Below are 13065 nucleotides of genomic sequence, written 5' to 3' on the forward strand. Positions count from 1 at the left end.
GAACCACCAGCCTTCTAGTTAGCAGTCAAGTGCCTTAGGCACTATGCTGTTGTTGTTGATATGTGCCATCCAACTCATAGCGACCCTTCCTTGGGTTTCCGAGGCAGTATCACTATGGAAGTGGATTGCCCAACCTTCCTTCTGAGAAATGGCTGGTTGGTTTGAACCACCAGCCTTCTGGTTAGCAGTCAAGTGCCTTAGGCACTATGCTACTGCTGTTGTTGATATGTGCCGTTGAGTCGGACCCAACTCATAGCGACCCCTCCTTGGGTTTCCGAGGCAGTATCACTATGGAAGTGGACTGACCAACCTTCCTTCCGAGGAGGAGTGGCTGATGGGTTTGAACCACCAGCCTTTTGATTAGCAGTCAAGTGCCTTAGGCACTATGCTACCAGAGATCCTACTATGCTACTAGAGCTCCCATTTGTAGTGTTTACCAACTGCTAATCGATTTGAATTCTCAAAGTAACAGCAATTCTGAATTAAGAACTTACTCATAAATGTTAGCATAAGTTATAAAAACCCAAAGTCTGAAGAAATGCAGCTGAACAAAATGAAGTTGAGATGAAGGCAGATGAAGACCACTGAGGCCTGCTGTCACCAGGAGCATCTAATCATTCTAATGCTGGGTATTAAATAACTGGTAAAATTTGCCACCAATGGGAATATTTTACAATCTAATATAGACTTTAAATTAAATTAACATTTAGAAAAGGAGAAAGAAAAAGAGTTTACTCACAGTAATAACTGAAGTAGTAAAGAAAAATAATTTCACTCAAGGAATCCCTATTAAATTAAAACAAAAGTCCTATAGAAACTGAAGGTCAATATAATCTGTTAATATATTTCCTGAATCTTAATCTGTAGAAGAAACCAGAAATAAAGTCATTAAAGATGAACTATTACTGTCCCTAACAGATAGTCAACAGTAGTTACTCACAAGCCTTCCCTGAAGCCATCAATCAGTGCTTGGAAGAGAGGTTTGTTGTGAGGGATCGTCTGGAGGATGTTCCCATCAGCAGTGACATAACCAATAGCCCACTGACCCAGACGAGTACAGCTTAGCCGGAAAATGTAACTGAGAACAGAGATAAACAGAAGCTTTAATATATACGATGGTATTAGAGTGGGAGCAAGACATAGTCAAAATCAAAAGGAACACTAAGAATAGCTTGTTCGACGACTCTAGACCCAAAGCAAACAACCCATAAACCCAATTTTTAAGTGGCTTGAAAGCATTTATGAAATGACAGGATCTCATTAGTCAATTCCTCTGATACACAGACATTAATTCTATTATAGAATTTTGGCCACTGGGGAACAAATAAAAGATCTCATTTCCTCAATTTTAGCAGAATTCACAAGAGAATAAAATTCAGGAGAATAAACCCCTTTGTTTCATGGCACCAACCTGCCAGGCTTGTGAATGAATTTCTGGAGCCGAGCTTTCACTTCATCATATGTCAAGAAAGCCATATAGCCAGGATGAGTTACAGCAAGACTGTTCCAGTTCCTGAGCAAAGAGGACCAGGGCTAAGGAAACAAGAGATTGTCTCAGACCATTCTGCTCAAGATGTACAACCACCCCCAGAGCAATGAACAAAAGGAAAAACATATAACCTCAATTCTAAATTATTAACTGTCAATTTACTGTCAAAATTTTCAAATGCTTTGTTACTCTGAGGGAAGATAGACGTGTTTGAGATATAAGAACTTTCAAAGAAACTAAGAAGAAAAAAATACATACGCATAGGGAGAAACTTAACTGCATGAAACCAAAGACAAGCAATGTAAAAGCAGGCCTAACTCACAACAGGGAGGTTAAATAACAACAAACAGAAAGCAGAAAGACAGGGCAGAATGTACATGTGCAACTAATAAGTTCCAAATAATTTTTGGCAAATTGGCATGTACCACTGAAGAAAGAGTTAATTTGAGAAAAAGAAAGAAAAAAAAAATTTTTTTAAAGTATTACTCTATCTCAATACTAAGTCAAGAATCAGGTAAAATGGAGGAATAGGCAGACAAGTAACACAGACCCTCTTCAACAAAGAAAAGAAAAACCAATTGACAGAGATACAGAAGATAATCCTGGAGCCCTGAGCTTTGAAAGGAAGTATACAGAAGTGGATTAGGCACCAACTAGTGGAAAACCTGAACAAAAACAGTGAGTACAGACATGGCTGGAGGTGCAGACTGTCAGCTACTCTGATGAGACCAACAGCCTGAATGTTTCTAAGTGGTGTTGGGACCTGAGAATTGACCTAAAGATCAACCTTGGTCATCAAGGGCTACAGGGACGACTGCGCTGGTGGCCTATGACTAGGAAGGGAAACAGCAAGGAGGGAAACAACCTGAGTGTTGACTTTCCGCTGTCCAGAGGGCGCAGCCATTTTGATTGTTTACACGCAGCAGCCATTTTGGATATTTAAAGTCACTGAGGGCGTAGCCATTTTGAATGTTTACAAGCAGCGGCCATTTTGAATGTTTACAAGCAGCGGCCATTTTGAATATTAAAAGTGACTGAGGGCGCAGCCATTTTGAATCTTTTCAAGTGGCAACCATTTTGGATTTTAAAGTGATAGCATTCTCATTCAGATTCCAGGGACCTAAGAATAGGCTCTGTTTGCCAAGGTCGGCAGGGACATATAAGAGGCTAACAACAGGAAAGGAGAAAGGTGGTGAGTATATAAGTACTGTCAACTAGTGAGTAGAGGAGCACAGCACAGTACCCTGTTTCCATAGATAACATACAAACAAAACAAAACAAAAAAATCATAGGCAGGTCACTCCAACATACAATCACCAATTAAATATAAACACAAAAATGTCACAATGCCTTAGAGACAACAGAGCATCACAGTCCACACAAAGAAGCAAGATAAAGCAGAAGAAACAAGGGACCAGGATACAGACCCAAAACACATGCCTGAGGAAGACGCAGCATTGGAACTCCCTGATAAGGATTCAAAAGAATTATATTTAGGTATCTTCAACGAATTGAGAGACAGATCAAGGAAAACACAGAGAAAACCCTACAACAATTTCAAAAGACAATACAAGAACAAAATTACAAAATCAATGAAAAATTAGAAATGATACAAAATCTACACACAGAAATCAAGAAGATCAATGCTAAATTTTCAGAAATAGATAAGACATTGAACAGGCAAAGAAGCAAAATTGAATCAATGGAAGACAGAATTAGGGAGATTGAAGGGAAATACCTGAACACTTCTTTGGAAAGGGATCAATCAGAAAAAAGATCAAAACAAAATAAAGAAGCCCGAGGTTCATGTGGAATACCATCAAAAGGAATAACCTATGTGTAATTGGAATTCCAGAACAGGAAGGGACAAATAAAACCAGAGAGAAAATTGTCGAAGATTTGTTGGAAGAGAATTTTCCTGGTATGATGAAAGATGAGAATATATCCATTCAGGAAGTCCAACGAACCTCAAACAGGACAGACCCCAAAAGAAAATCACCCAGACATATCATTATCAAACTTACCAAAACGAAACACAAAGAGAGAATCACGAAAGCAGCATGGGAAAAACAGAAAGTTACCTACAAGGGGCAACCAATAAGACTAAGCTTGGATTTGTCAACAGAAACCATGCAGGCGAGAAGACAATGGGATGGTATACCCTGAAAGAGAAAAATTTCCAACCAAGAATTATGTACCCCACAAAATTGCCCCTCAAATATGATGGTGAAATTAGGACATTTCTAGACAAGCAGAAATTAAGGGAATTTGTTAAAACCAGACCAACCTTACAAAAATTGCTAAAGGGAGCCCTTTGGATACAGAAGCAACAACAGCCAACAATAATTGACCATTAACACACATGATGATATAATCCAGAAACAAAACCAGCTATGGAAGTATCCAAAGTAAATAAGCCTACAAGATTGTAAAGAGGGACTGAGGAAATGCAGGACAAACAGGAGTGCATAATTATGAGGAGCACAGGGGGAGAGTTGTAGGGTAGGGAGGGGAGGAGACTGGGTTAGGGTTGGACAGGACAAATGGGGAATGAAACTAAATGTACGCGTTACGTTGAATGTAAAACAAGCTCTTAAAATAAAAGATTGTAAAGAGGGAACCAGAGACACCAATGACAAATGAAGACAACTACAAATCAAAAAGAGGGAAAAAACTGTGTCATTACAGAGCTTCTACATGGTAGGAAGTCAAGACAACTACAAGATAGAACAGACTGTTCTAAACTTGCGAAGAAAACTACAAATCACAGGGTAACTTCAAAGAAAAATGATAAACCTTCACATCAAAAAAGAAGACTAGCATAAATATTCAGCAAATACTAAAACAAAAGCAATGAAGAAAGTGATAACATGACTCATAAACAAAACGAGCTGAGCACAGAAAATTATACGGAACAAAGAAATTGACACCAGGAAAAAGCACATAACAAAAATGACAGCAACAAATTCATATTTGCCAATAATTACATATCTGGCAAGGGACTTATCTCTAAGATTTATAGCAAAAGAGTGGATGACTAAACTATGGTACATCCACATAATGGAATGCTATGCAGCAATAAAGAATAATGTAGAGTCTGCAAAACACCACATAATATGGATGAACTTGGAGGACATTATGCTTAGTGACATTACGTCTATCACAGAAGGACAAATATAGTATTACTTCATTATTGTGGAGGATCAAGGAAAGGTCTATATATGGAGGGAAACTTTCTTTGTTGGTTGCCAGGGGTGGTGGGAGGGGAGGGGAGGGAACACTGCCAAAAAAAAAAAAAGCATTGACCCATGTCACTTTAGTTTTATGTATTTCACTGTACATAAATTATATTTCAGTAAAATGCATTAAAAAAAAAAGAATTTCAATATACTTTGTTTAGGGTAATCAGAAATTTAGCAATGATTATGGGTGATGGTTACTTTACACAATGTGATTAATGTAATTGATATCACTAAGTTGTATACCTGAAAAATGTTGAATTGGCAAATACTGTATTATATGTATTTTTTACAAGAAAATAATAACAACAATAAAAAAGAATTTCAATACAATAGGAAAAAAAATATTGGAAAAATGCATAAATATCCACTAAGAGAGAATTTATGAAATATATTACGTTACACCTATTTTCTGGACATTCTACAACCATTAAAATTATATAAAAGAATAATAATAAAAGAAGGATTGACACATGAGGGGAAGAAAGCAGAGTGCACAGATATTATTTTTATAAAACATTTATACACACACACGTGCATAAATATAAAACACACAGGGTAGTTTTATAATCTTTTTTTTTTTTTTTTGCTTCCTGTTTATAGTCCCTAAAATGAATAAAAGAAACATTTATAACAGGCAAAACCTCCAAATATTATTTTTTTAAAAAAACTTTATCTCTAGAAAAGTAGTGGCAACCAGTTTATACAACTCTTTAGTATCCTACCTGAAAGAGTCGTGTAAAGATGTCGAATTCAAACACTGAAATATAATCATTGCAGGTTAGATCAATAGTGGATTTCAGAGCCATGGCCTCCAGCCCAGAACTGATGGGATGTACTTCATGTAGGGCCTGTCGAAAGCTCTTCCAAGGGACTATTGTCCTGGGGTAGAGGTGGGGGTGGGTGGGAGAGAAAGCACAGAGTGAGATAAGACAGATGATTCCGGGCATTGATTATATAAATCAAGGAAAAGGAAGAGAACCACATTAAGCTTCAACAGCAATTTCAATTCTCTTAAAGAAGCTGAGCTGTATTTTGGGTCAGGACGAGAAAGAAGGGAATAAGGGCTATATTCCCTAACTTTCTAATGACTAAATAACAGAGAAGTCTTTTTCCACTATTCTTAGAGAGAATGTCTCAAACTAATCCTGCCTCATTTTTCTTCAGACATTTGTTCTATTAGACAGGAATGGAAAGAGAGAGGAAACAGTCCTTTTTATACAACAAATATACTCTGTGGTTGGACCTTTACTAGCTTGTGTTTAAACGAACTTTTTAAAATAGTAAAATGTTCTGTATTTTTTTGAAGAACCCACACTATCAAGGACTAGACAGTAAGAAGTAAGTTTAACATGCAGGAAGAACAGAGTTCTGGTAAAGATGAGGAAAAAATTATTTAATGTAAGAGCAATTAAATCCCAGATAAAGCTAGTAAGAGATACTGTGGGAATTCTATTTCTTGAGACCTTTAAAATAAATACACTCTCATTTCCTTTGGAAAATGTACATAATTACCTGCCTGAAAATAAGTCAGATCAAGTGATGTCTTGAAGTCCTTCTAATGTAATTAGTTACTAAATTAAAAGAACAAAATTAAATACATCCTCATCCTCTTTAACTAGGTTTTAAAATTCGCTAATTATTCTATATTTTATATAGAAGACAATTTTTAATATAATTTTTTAAACAAAGAAAGCTATTAGGTGGAACAAAACTCCAAATCATTAAAAAAAAAAAAAAAAAAGGGACTTTGGCTGGTCTTATAAAGGTTGGGGAGGACCCTGAGACTATGGCCCCTAGTTACCCTTCTGAACTGAACTCACTCCTGTGGCTTCCAGCCAAACAAAGGCTGCCATTTGAGGTGAACATTTACATTAGGTAGATGTACTCGTTGTTGTTGTTGTTGTTATGTGCCGTACAGTCGAACCTGACTCATAGCGTCCCCTCCTTGGGTTTCCGAGGCAGTATTACTACAGAAGTAGATTGCCCAACCTTCCTTCCGAGGAATGGCTATTAGAGCTACTAGAGCTCCTTGGAGAGCTCAATCATGGGAGAAGAGAAGTGCTGTACGCATAGGGAGATAGCTCAGGGGACAGAAGTGCATGGGAAGGAAGGACACAAGGAAAAGGTAACTATGGGGAGGAAGTGGGAAGAGAGCTGTTGCATTGTGGGAGACTGCAGTCAATGTCATGAGACAAAGTGTATGTGAACTGCTGTATGGAAAGTGAATTTGCTCTGTAAACTTTCATCCAGATCACAATAAAAATTAAAAAAAAAAAAAAAGGCAGTGGCCATTTAAGCTACTATCTGCATATTCAACTGAAAAGTTTTATTGCCTTCTACCTTTTCAGTTCCTTGACTCAAAATTCCCAAGATATATAACATTTTCATTTATACTTAAAAATATAAGCTTGGCTCATAAACCTGTCTGTATTTTTAAACGTCTATACACCAAAAGACAATATAACAAAGTAGAAAGAAAAGGCATACTAAAGAGAAGACATTTGTAAAGTATGTAACTAAGAATCAGTACCCAGAACATACGAAAAAGATCTCCTACAATTTTAAAAAAAGAAAAACAGCTCAACAGGAAAATGAACAAAGAACAGGCAAGTCAGAATAAGAATTCTGACTAATCAAGAATGTGAAAAGATGCTTAATCTCCCTCATCATCAGGGACTAAAAAGCAAGATAATCCATATTATCAATGTCAGCCAAACTAGAGCTACTGTAACACTACTTATAAGTACAACCACTTTGGAAAGCAATTAAGGAATATTTAGCAAAGCATATGTGAAACTCAGCAATTCCACTCCTAGGTATGTATGTAAGGAGAAACTCTTGTGCAAGAACACAAGAAGACAAGTACAACTGTCCACTAAAGCACTGTGATAAAAAATAATTTAAAATGTAAACATCCATTAACAGAATGGGTAGAGAGAGAATTTAATCAAGGAGCATGGGTTTCAATGAAATCTGCAAAGCTTTCTTAAAAAATATATGTATTTATTAAAACTGGGAGGTGTGGGTAAACACACACTCATTATTTTTCTCTATGCTTTCCCATATTTTAAATATAAGGAAAAACTAAACACAAAACCCAACCCCCATAACATAAGCTTTAGTTTTTCATAGCTCAAATTTATGACTTTGAGACTTACTTTTCCCCAAAAGCCTTCCTCCAAAATTCAGCAGCATCTGCTTTAGTAATCCGAAATGTGTCTCCTTGAAAGAGTCCACTTGGAAAGATTCCTTTGAGTTCTGCCAGCATATGGCTGAAGATCAGGGACAGTTTGGTTAGGTTTCGCCTACAAACAATGAGATGGCAAAATTAAATAAACAAAATTATTTTTATTTTAAATGTATCACACAATGTGCCTAACTGATAAGAACATTAAAATACTTCATTTGAATACATTTTCTGGTCAGTATTATTCAAAGACTTAGAGAACTAGGGAAGAAGACAGGAAGGAACAAGCTGTTGACAATATTAAATACTCTGGGATACTGCCATCTTTGTCTGAGACAGGCTTCAGATAAACTGTTTTGTTCTAACATCATATGAAGGATGCAAACATAATGGAAGAAAGACTGCCGCACTGGGTCCACGCCAATGTCTTCCTTTGCAATAGATATTATAAAGTAAATAAGTTTAAAAGCTTAACAGTAATATATTTTTAAGCTTTTATTCTTAAATGAATCATACCTAATAACTCTAGGTGTAAACAAACAGGAACAAATTGACTTACCCAGGGTGACAGATAAAGAATTCAACAAATAATGAAATGGAAGACCTGGTGTACTGCTGTAACTACCCACCCACAAAAGAAAGGAAACGTTAGGAAACCAAATATGTTATTTCCTGCATTACATACACTATTCTGGATGAAATACACCATATGCAACTCATATAAACTAAAAATAAATAAAAACTCACACTAAAAAGAATGATTTAATATCTAGATCTAACAAATGTTTTCACTAAATCATAACTTAAAGAGATAGGTTTTACCCACCCACCCCCAATCTCCTTTTGTTTTACCACAAATGCTAACATCGGAAGCATGAAGAATTTCTACATACGTACATCACTACTTTATGTTTTAATAATTAGTTGTGTTCTTATAACCTCTGTTTAATGGTTGTGATTATAAAGATGCTACACAATTCCAATTTAACACACTCAAATGATATCTCTGCTTATCAGGTGTACACTTCAATCAGACTGTCTGTGTTATCTTTAATGCCACTGTCAGACAGAACAGGATATAGATTTTTTTTTCTCTTTATTTTTTTTATTGTGTGTTGGGTGAAATTTACAGAGCAAACTCACTTTCCATACAGCAGTTCATATACACTTTGTCTCATGACACTGACTACAATTTACCACAATGCAACACCTCTCTTCCCATTTCCTCCCCATAGTTACCTCTTCTCTGTGTCCTTCCCTCCATGCACTCCTGCCCCCTGAGCTATGTCCTTGTGCATACACAGCCCTTCTATTCTCCCATGATTGTTCTCTCCAAGGAGAGTATCTACCTAGTGTAAATGTTCACCTCAAATGCCTGTCTTTTGTTTAGCTAGAAGCCACAGGTGTGGGTCCAATTCCAGACCTGAAGGGCAGCTAGGGGCCATAGTCTCAGTGGTTCCACCAGGCCCTATAAGACCAGCAAACCTGGTCCCTCTTTTGTTTTTTCCCCAAATGATTTTGAGTTTTGCTCCACATTGTTCTCCCACTCTATCCAGGATCTCCTATGTAGATCCCCTTCCACGTGATTGACAATGGTACCCAGGCACCATCTAGTTCTTCTGGTCTCATAGTCATATAGGCTGAGGATCACATGGTGTACCAGTCGCTTGGACTAATTGTTTCCATGAATTTTTGGTTTTCTTCAGTCTTCTTTGCTCTGGATGAGGAGAGACCCATCGTTGCATCTAGATGGCTGCTTGCAAGCTTTTAAGATCCCTGTCACTATTCACCAAAGTAGGAGGTAGAACAATGTTTTATATAGTGTGTTATGCCAATTGAGCTTGAGGTCTCCTGTGACTGTGGTCCCGAGCCCACAGGTCCAACTACTCACTCCCTCAGGGTAGCTGGCTGTGACCAAGAAGTGACAACAGATTTGACCCTTTCAGCTCTACTATACACCTGGGAATTCTAACAGACAATACACATACACCTGTAGGAACACTGTCTGCCAACCCTATACATGGTCTTGGGCACACTCCCCCTGCACAGACATACCTAATCATTCAGCCCGTCCATCCATCTATCCACTCATATAGCTATGTTTGCCTTCACTGACAACACAGTACTGTATGTGCAAAAGGGATCATTTTTGCTGTCTGTACCTCCCATGTACCTCTCTATGCCTTCCTCTTCTTCAATGCCACTCACATTTGGTACACTGCCCTTCTCTTCACCCAAATCAATACTTATCTCTACTTATCTAACAGTGTTTCCTACCCTCACCACTCACCCTTGGTAACTAACAAAGGAACTTTCCTTCCATATATACACCTTTCCTTGACTTTTTACAATAACAGACTATTACAATATTTGTCCTTCTGTGATTGACTTATTTCACTCAGTAAAATGTCCTCCAAGTTCATCCACATTATGAGATGTTTTGCAGATTCTACATTATTCTTTAGGGTTGCACAGTACTCCACTGTGTATATGTACCATAGTTTGCTTATCAGTTCTTCAGTTGATGGACACCTAGGTTGTTTCCATCTTTTAACTATTGTAAATAGTGCTGCAATGAACATGGTTGTGTGCATGTCTGTTCTTGTCCTGGCTCTCACTTCTCTAGGATATATATACCTAGAATGGAATGGCTAGGTCAAGTGGTATTTCTAATTTTAACTTTTTAAGGAATCGCCATATTGCTTTCCACAGTGGTTGCACCATTTTACAGTCCCACCAGCAGTGTAGGAGTATCCCAATCTTTCCACATCCTCACCAGCATTTGTTATTTTCTGTCTTGTTGAACTTTGCTACTAGTGCTGAGGCAAGATGGTATCTCATTGTTGTTTTGATTTGCATCTCTCTAATGGCTAATGATCATGAGCCTTTCTTCCTATGTTTGTTGGCTGCCTGAATATCCTCTCTGGTGAAGTGTCTATTAATGTCTTCTGCCCATTTTTGAACTCGATTATTTGTCTTTTTATTGTTGAGGTGTTGGAATTTTCTATAAATATAGATGCTTTAAAACGAACAACAAAAAAAAGAACTTTTCATTAGGATTTTGGTGAAATTTTACAAAGCAGATTTTACAGTCAACAGTTTATACACATATTGTTTTGTGACACTGGTTACATTCCCCACAGTTTTAACAGCTCACCTCCCACTGCCTTCATGTGGTTACGTGTGTCCTTATTTATGCATTCCTGACACGTTCAGCTTACAGGCCTATTATTTGGCTGAGAGTGAATTCAATTCCAGGCCTGAAGGGTGACTTGGGGCCATAGTCTCAGGGGTTTCACCAGTCTCCATCAGTCCAGTAAGGCTGGTCTTTTTTATGACTTTGAGTTTTGTTCCACATTTTTCTCTATATCCAGGGTCTCAGATTTTGATCCCTCTCTGAGTGGTTGGCATTGGCAGCTGGGCACCATCTGGTTCTTCTGGTCTCAGGTTCATATAGGCTAAGGTTCTTATAGTATCCATTAGTCCTTTGGACTAGGATATAGATGCTTTAGATATTGGTATGAAACAAACCACTATGGAATATACTTGCTCAATAATTTATGTATTCAAAAGTCTATTCCTGTCATAAAATATTAAGTCAATTCAAGATCAAATTATTGATTGCCTGAAAATTCTCTGTAAAAGGGAGATTTTTTTTTTTTTCTGTGCCATACTGGGGGTCAGCATCAGTCCTATCTTATTCCTTCCTGGATAAAATGAAGCACCAAATTTACCAAGTCTCTCTAAACCCTGCCTCTTTTATAATACTCAATAAATCAGCTTCAGTTTTCTGGTATTTGTCTTCTTTTGCTTGTAGCAGCAAGCTATCCCCTTTCTACTTTCCTGTTTGTTTCCTGAAGGCACCTACAAAAGTGATCAAATTAATCATCTCTGAAGATAGTCTAACATAATTTGCATACCAAATAATTCAAGTGAAAAAGATAAAAATGCCTTCATTTGTTCAATCTCTAAATTCCACTAACTGTTTTCCTTATACTTTCAGATCCTTCAACTACTTCTGGTTAGAACTTCTACCATTTTACCATAGAGGAAGTAAGAATAGATCAAGAACATATCACAGAGGCAATCTCAAACAGGTAACTTGATAGAAATCCTGCAAAGCACCAATTCACCCCAATGATTTTACTTTCAAATCTTCAATAAAACACCAGACTACACAATCAGTGGCCTGAACCTCAAATATTTATTTAACATTCTGCTAAATGTTAATCCTTAAAAATAGACAGGTGAGATCCTGTGATTCCCTTACCAAATAAAACCCGTATCGAGTAGATTCTGACTCATAGTGACCCTATAGGACAGAGTACAACTGCCCCATAAGGTTTCCAAGGCTGCGATCCTTACAGAAGCGACTGCCACATCTTTCTCCTACAGAACTGTTAGTGAATTCAAAGTGCCAACCATTTGGTTAGCAGCCAAGTGCTTAACTCAGCATCACCAGGGCTCTAAGATCTGCTAAATTACTGAAAACCTACTGTGTGTAAACAACTAAGCTAGAGAGTATAGCAGAATAAGGCATGATGTGATAGAAATAAATATACCACATTCCTATATACAATAGAGCTCTTTTGGGAAGAAACAGATTTGAATCTTTTTCCTGAAAATTTATTTCTTTGGTTTCTCCACTGTTGTTGTCTGTTGGTTCTCTTACTTGATTTTATTCAATATTTGGCTTTCCATTTCACTTTCTTAATCAAAATATTTCCCAAGAACTTACTCTCTGCTCTTTTCCCAGGTACTCTCTTCTCTCCCTTTACAATCTCAAGGCATGAAAAACTACTGCAAAGGATTCCCAAATTTTAGGCCTTAGTGCTTTACAACAGCCAACCACTTTTCTCTACCTGAATGCTAGTACCCCAAAGCAACATGTTTAAGATTAAACTAATCTTCCTTCTCAAATCTGCTCTTACTTCATGGTCCCTAACTCTACATTAGAGACAATACCATCTAACTTCCCACAAGTCCAAAATCTTAGCGTCATCCTGGTTGGCTGCTTTCCTTCCCCTTGTTCTGATTTGTTGATTTGCTGACAATGTGCTGTCAATTTTACCTTTAAATTATATCATTATTCTAATATAAAGCCCTTCCTACCTTCACCTGGGGAGCTCTGGTAGCATAGTGCCTAA

At 37.3% G+C, this 13065-nt stretch overlaps 1 protein-coding gene across 1 annotated transcript in view; it reads right to left on the reverse strand.

The window, feature by feature from the left end:
* The window catches only part of CBL (Cbl proto-oncogene), a 188921-nt gene that overhangs the window by 36379 nt on the left and 139477 nt on the right, over positions 1-13065 (reverse strand). Inside the window, exons 2-6 of the mRNA XM_007936584.1 lie at positions 8285-8349; positions 7890-8036; positions 5454-5610; positions 1412-1533; positions 941-1078 (exon numbers count right to left, since the gene is read on the reverse strand). Of these exons, the coding sequence (XP_007934775.1) occupies positions 941-1078; positions 1412-1533; positions 5454-5610; positions 7890-8036; positions 8285-8349 (629 nt within the window). The remainder of the gene's footprint in view (positions 1-940; positions 1079-1411; positions 1534-5453; positions 5611-7889; positions 8037-8284; positions 8350-13065) is intronic.

Source organism: Orycteropus afer, unplaced genomic scaffold, assembly GCF_000298275.1.
Source record: "Orycteropus afer afer isolate SDZICR_OR568_19922 unplaced genomic scaffold, OryAfe1.0 scaffold00036, whole genome shotgun sequence".
NCBI lineage: Eukaryota > Metazoa > Chordata > Mammalia > Tubulidentata > Orycteropodidae > Orycteropus > Orycteropus afer.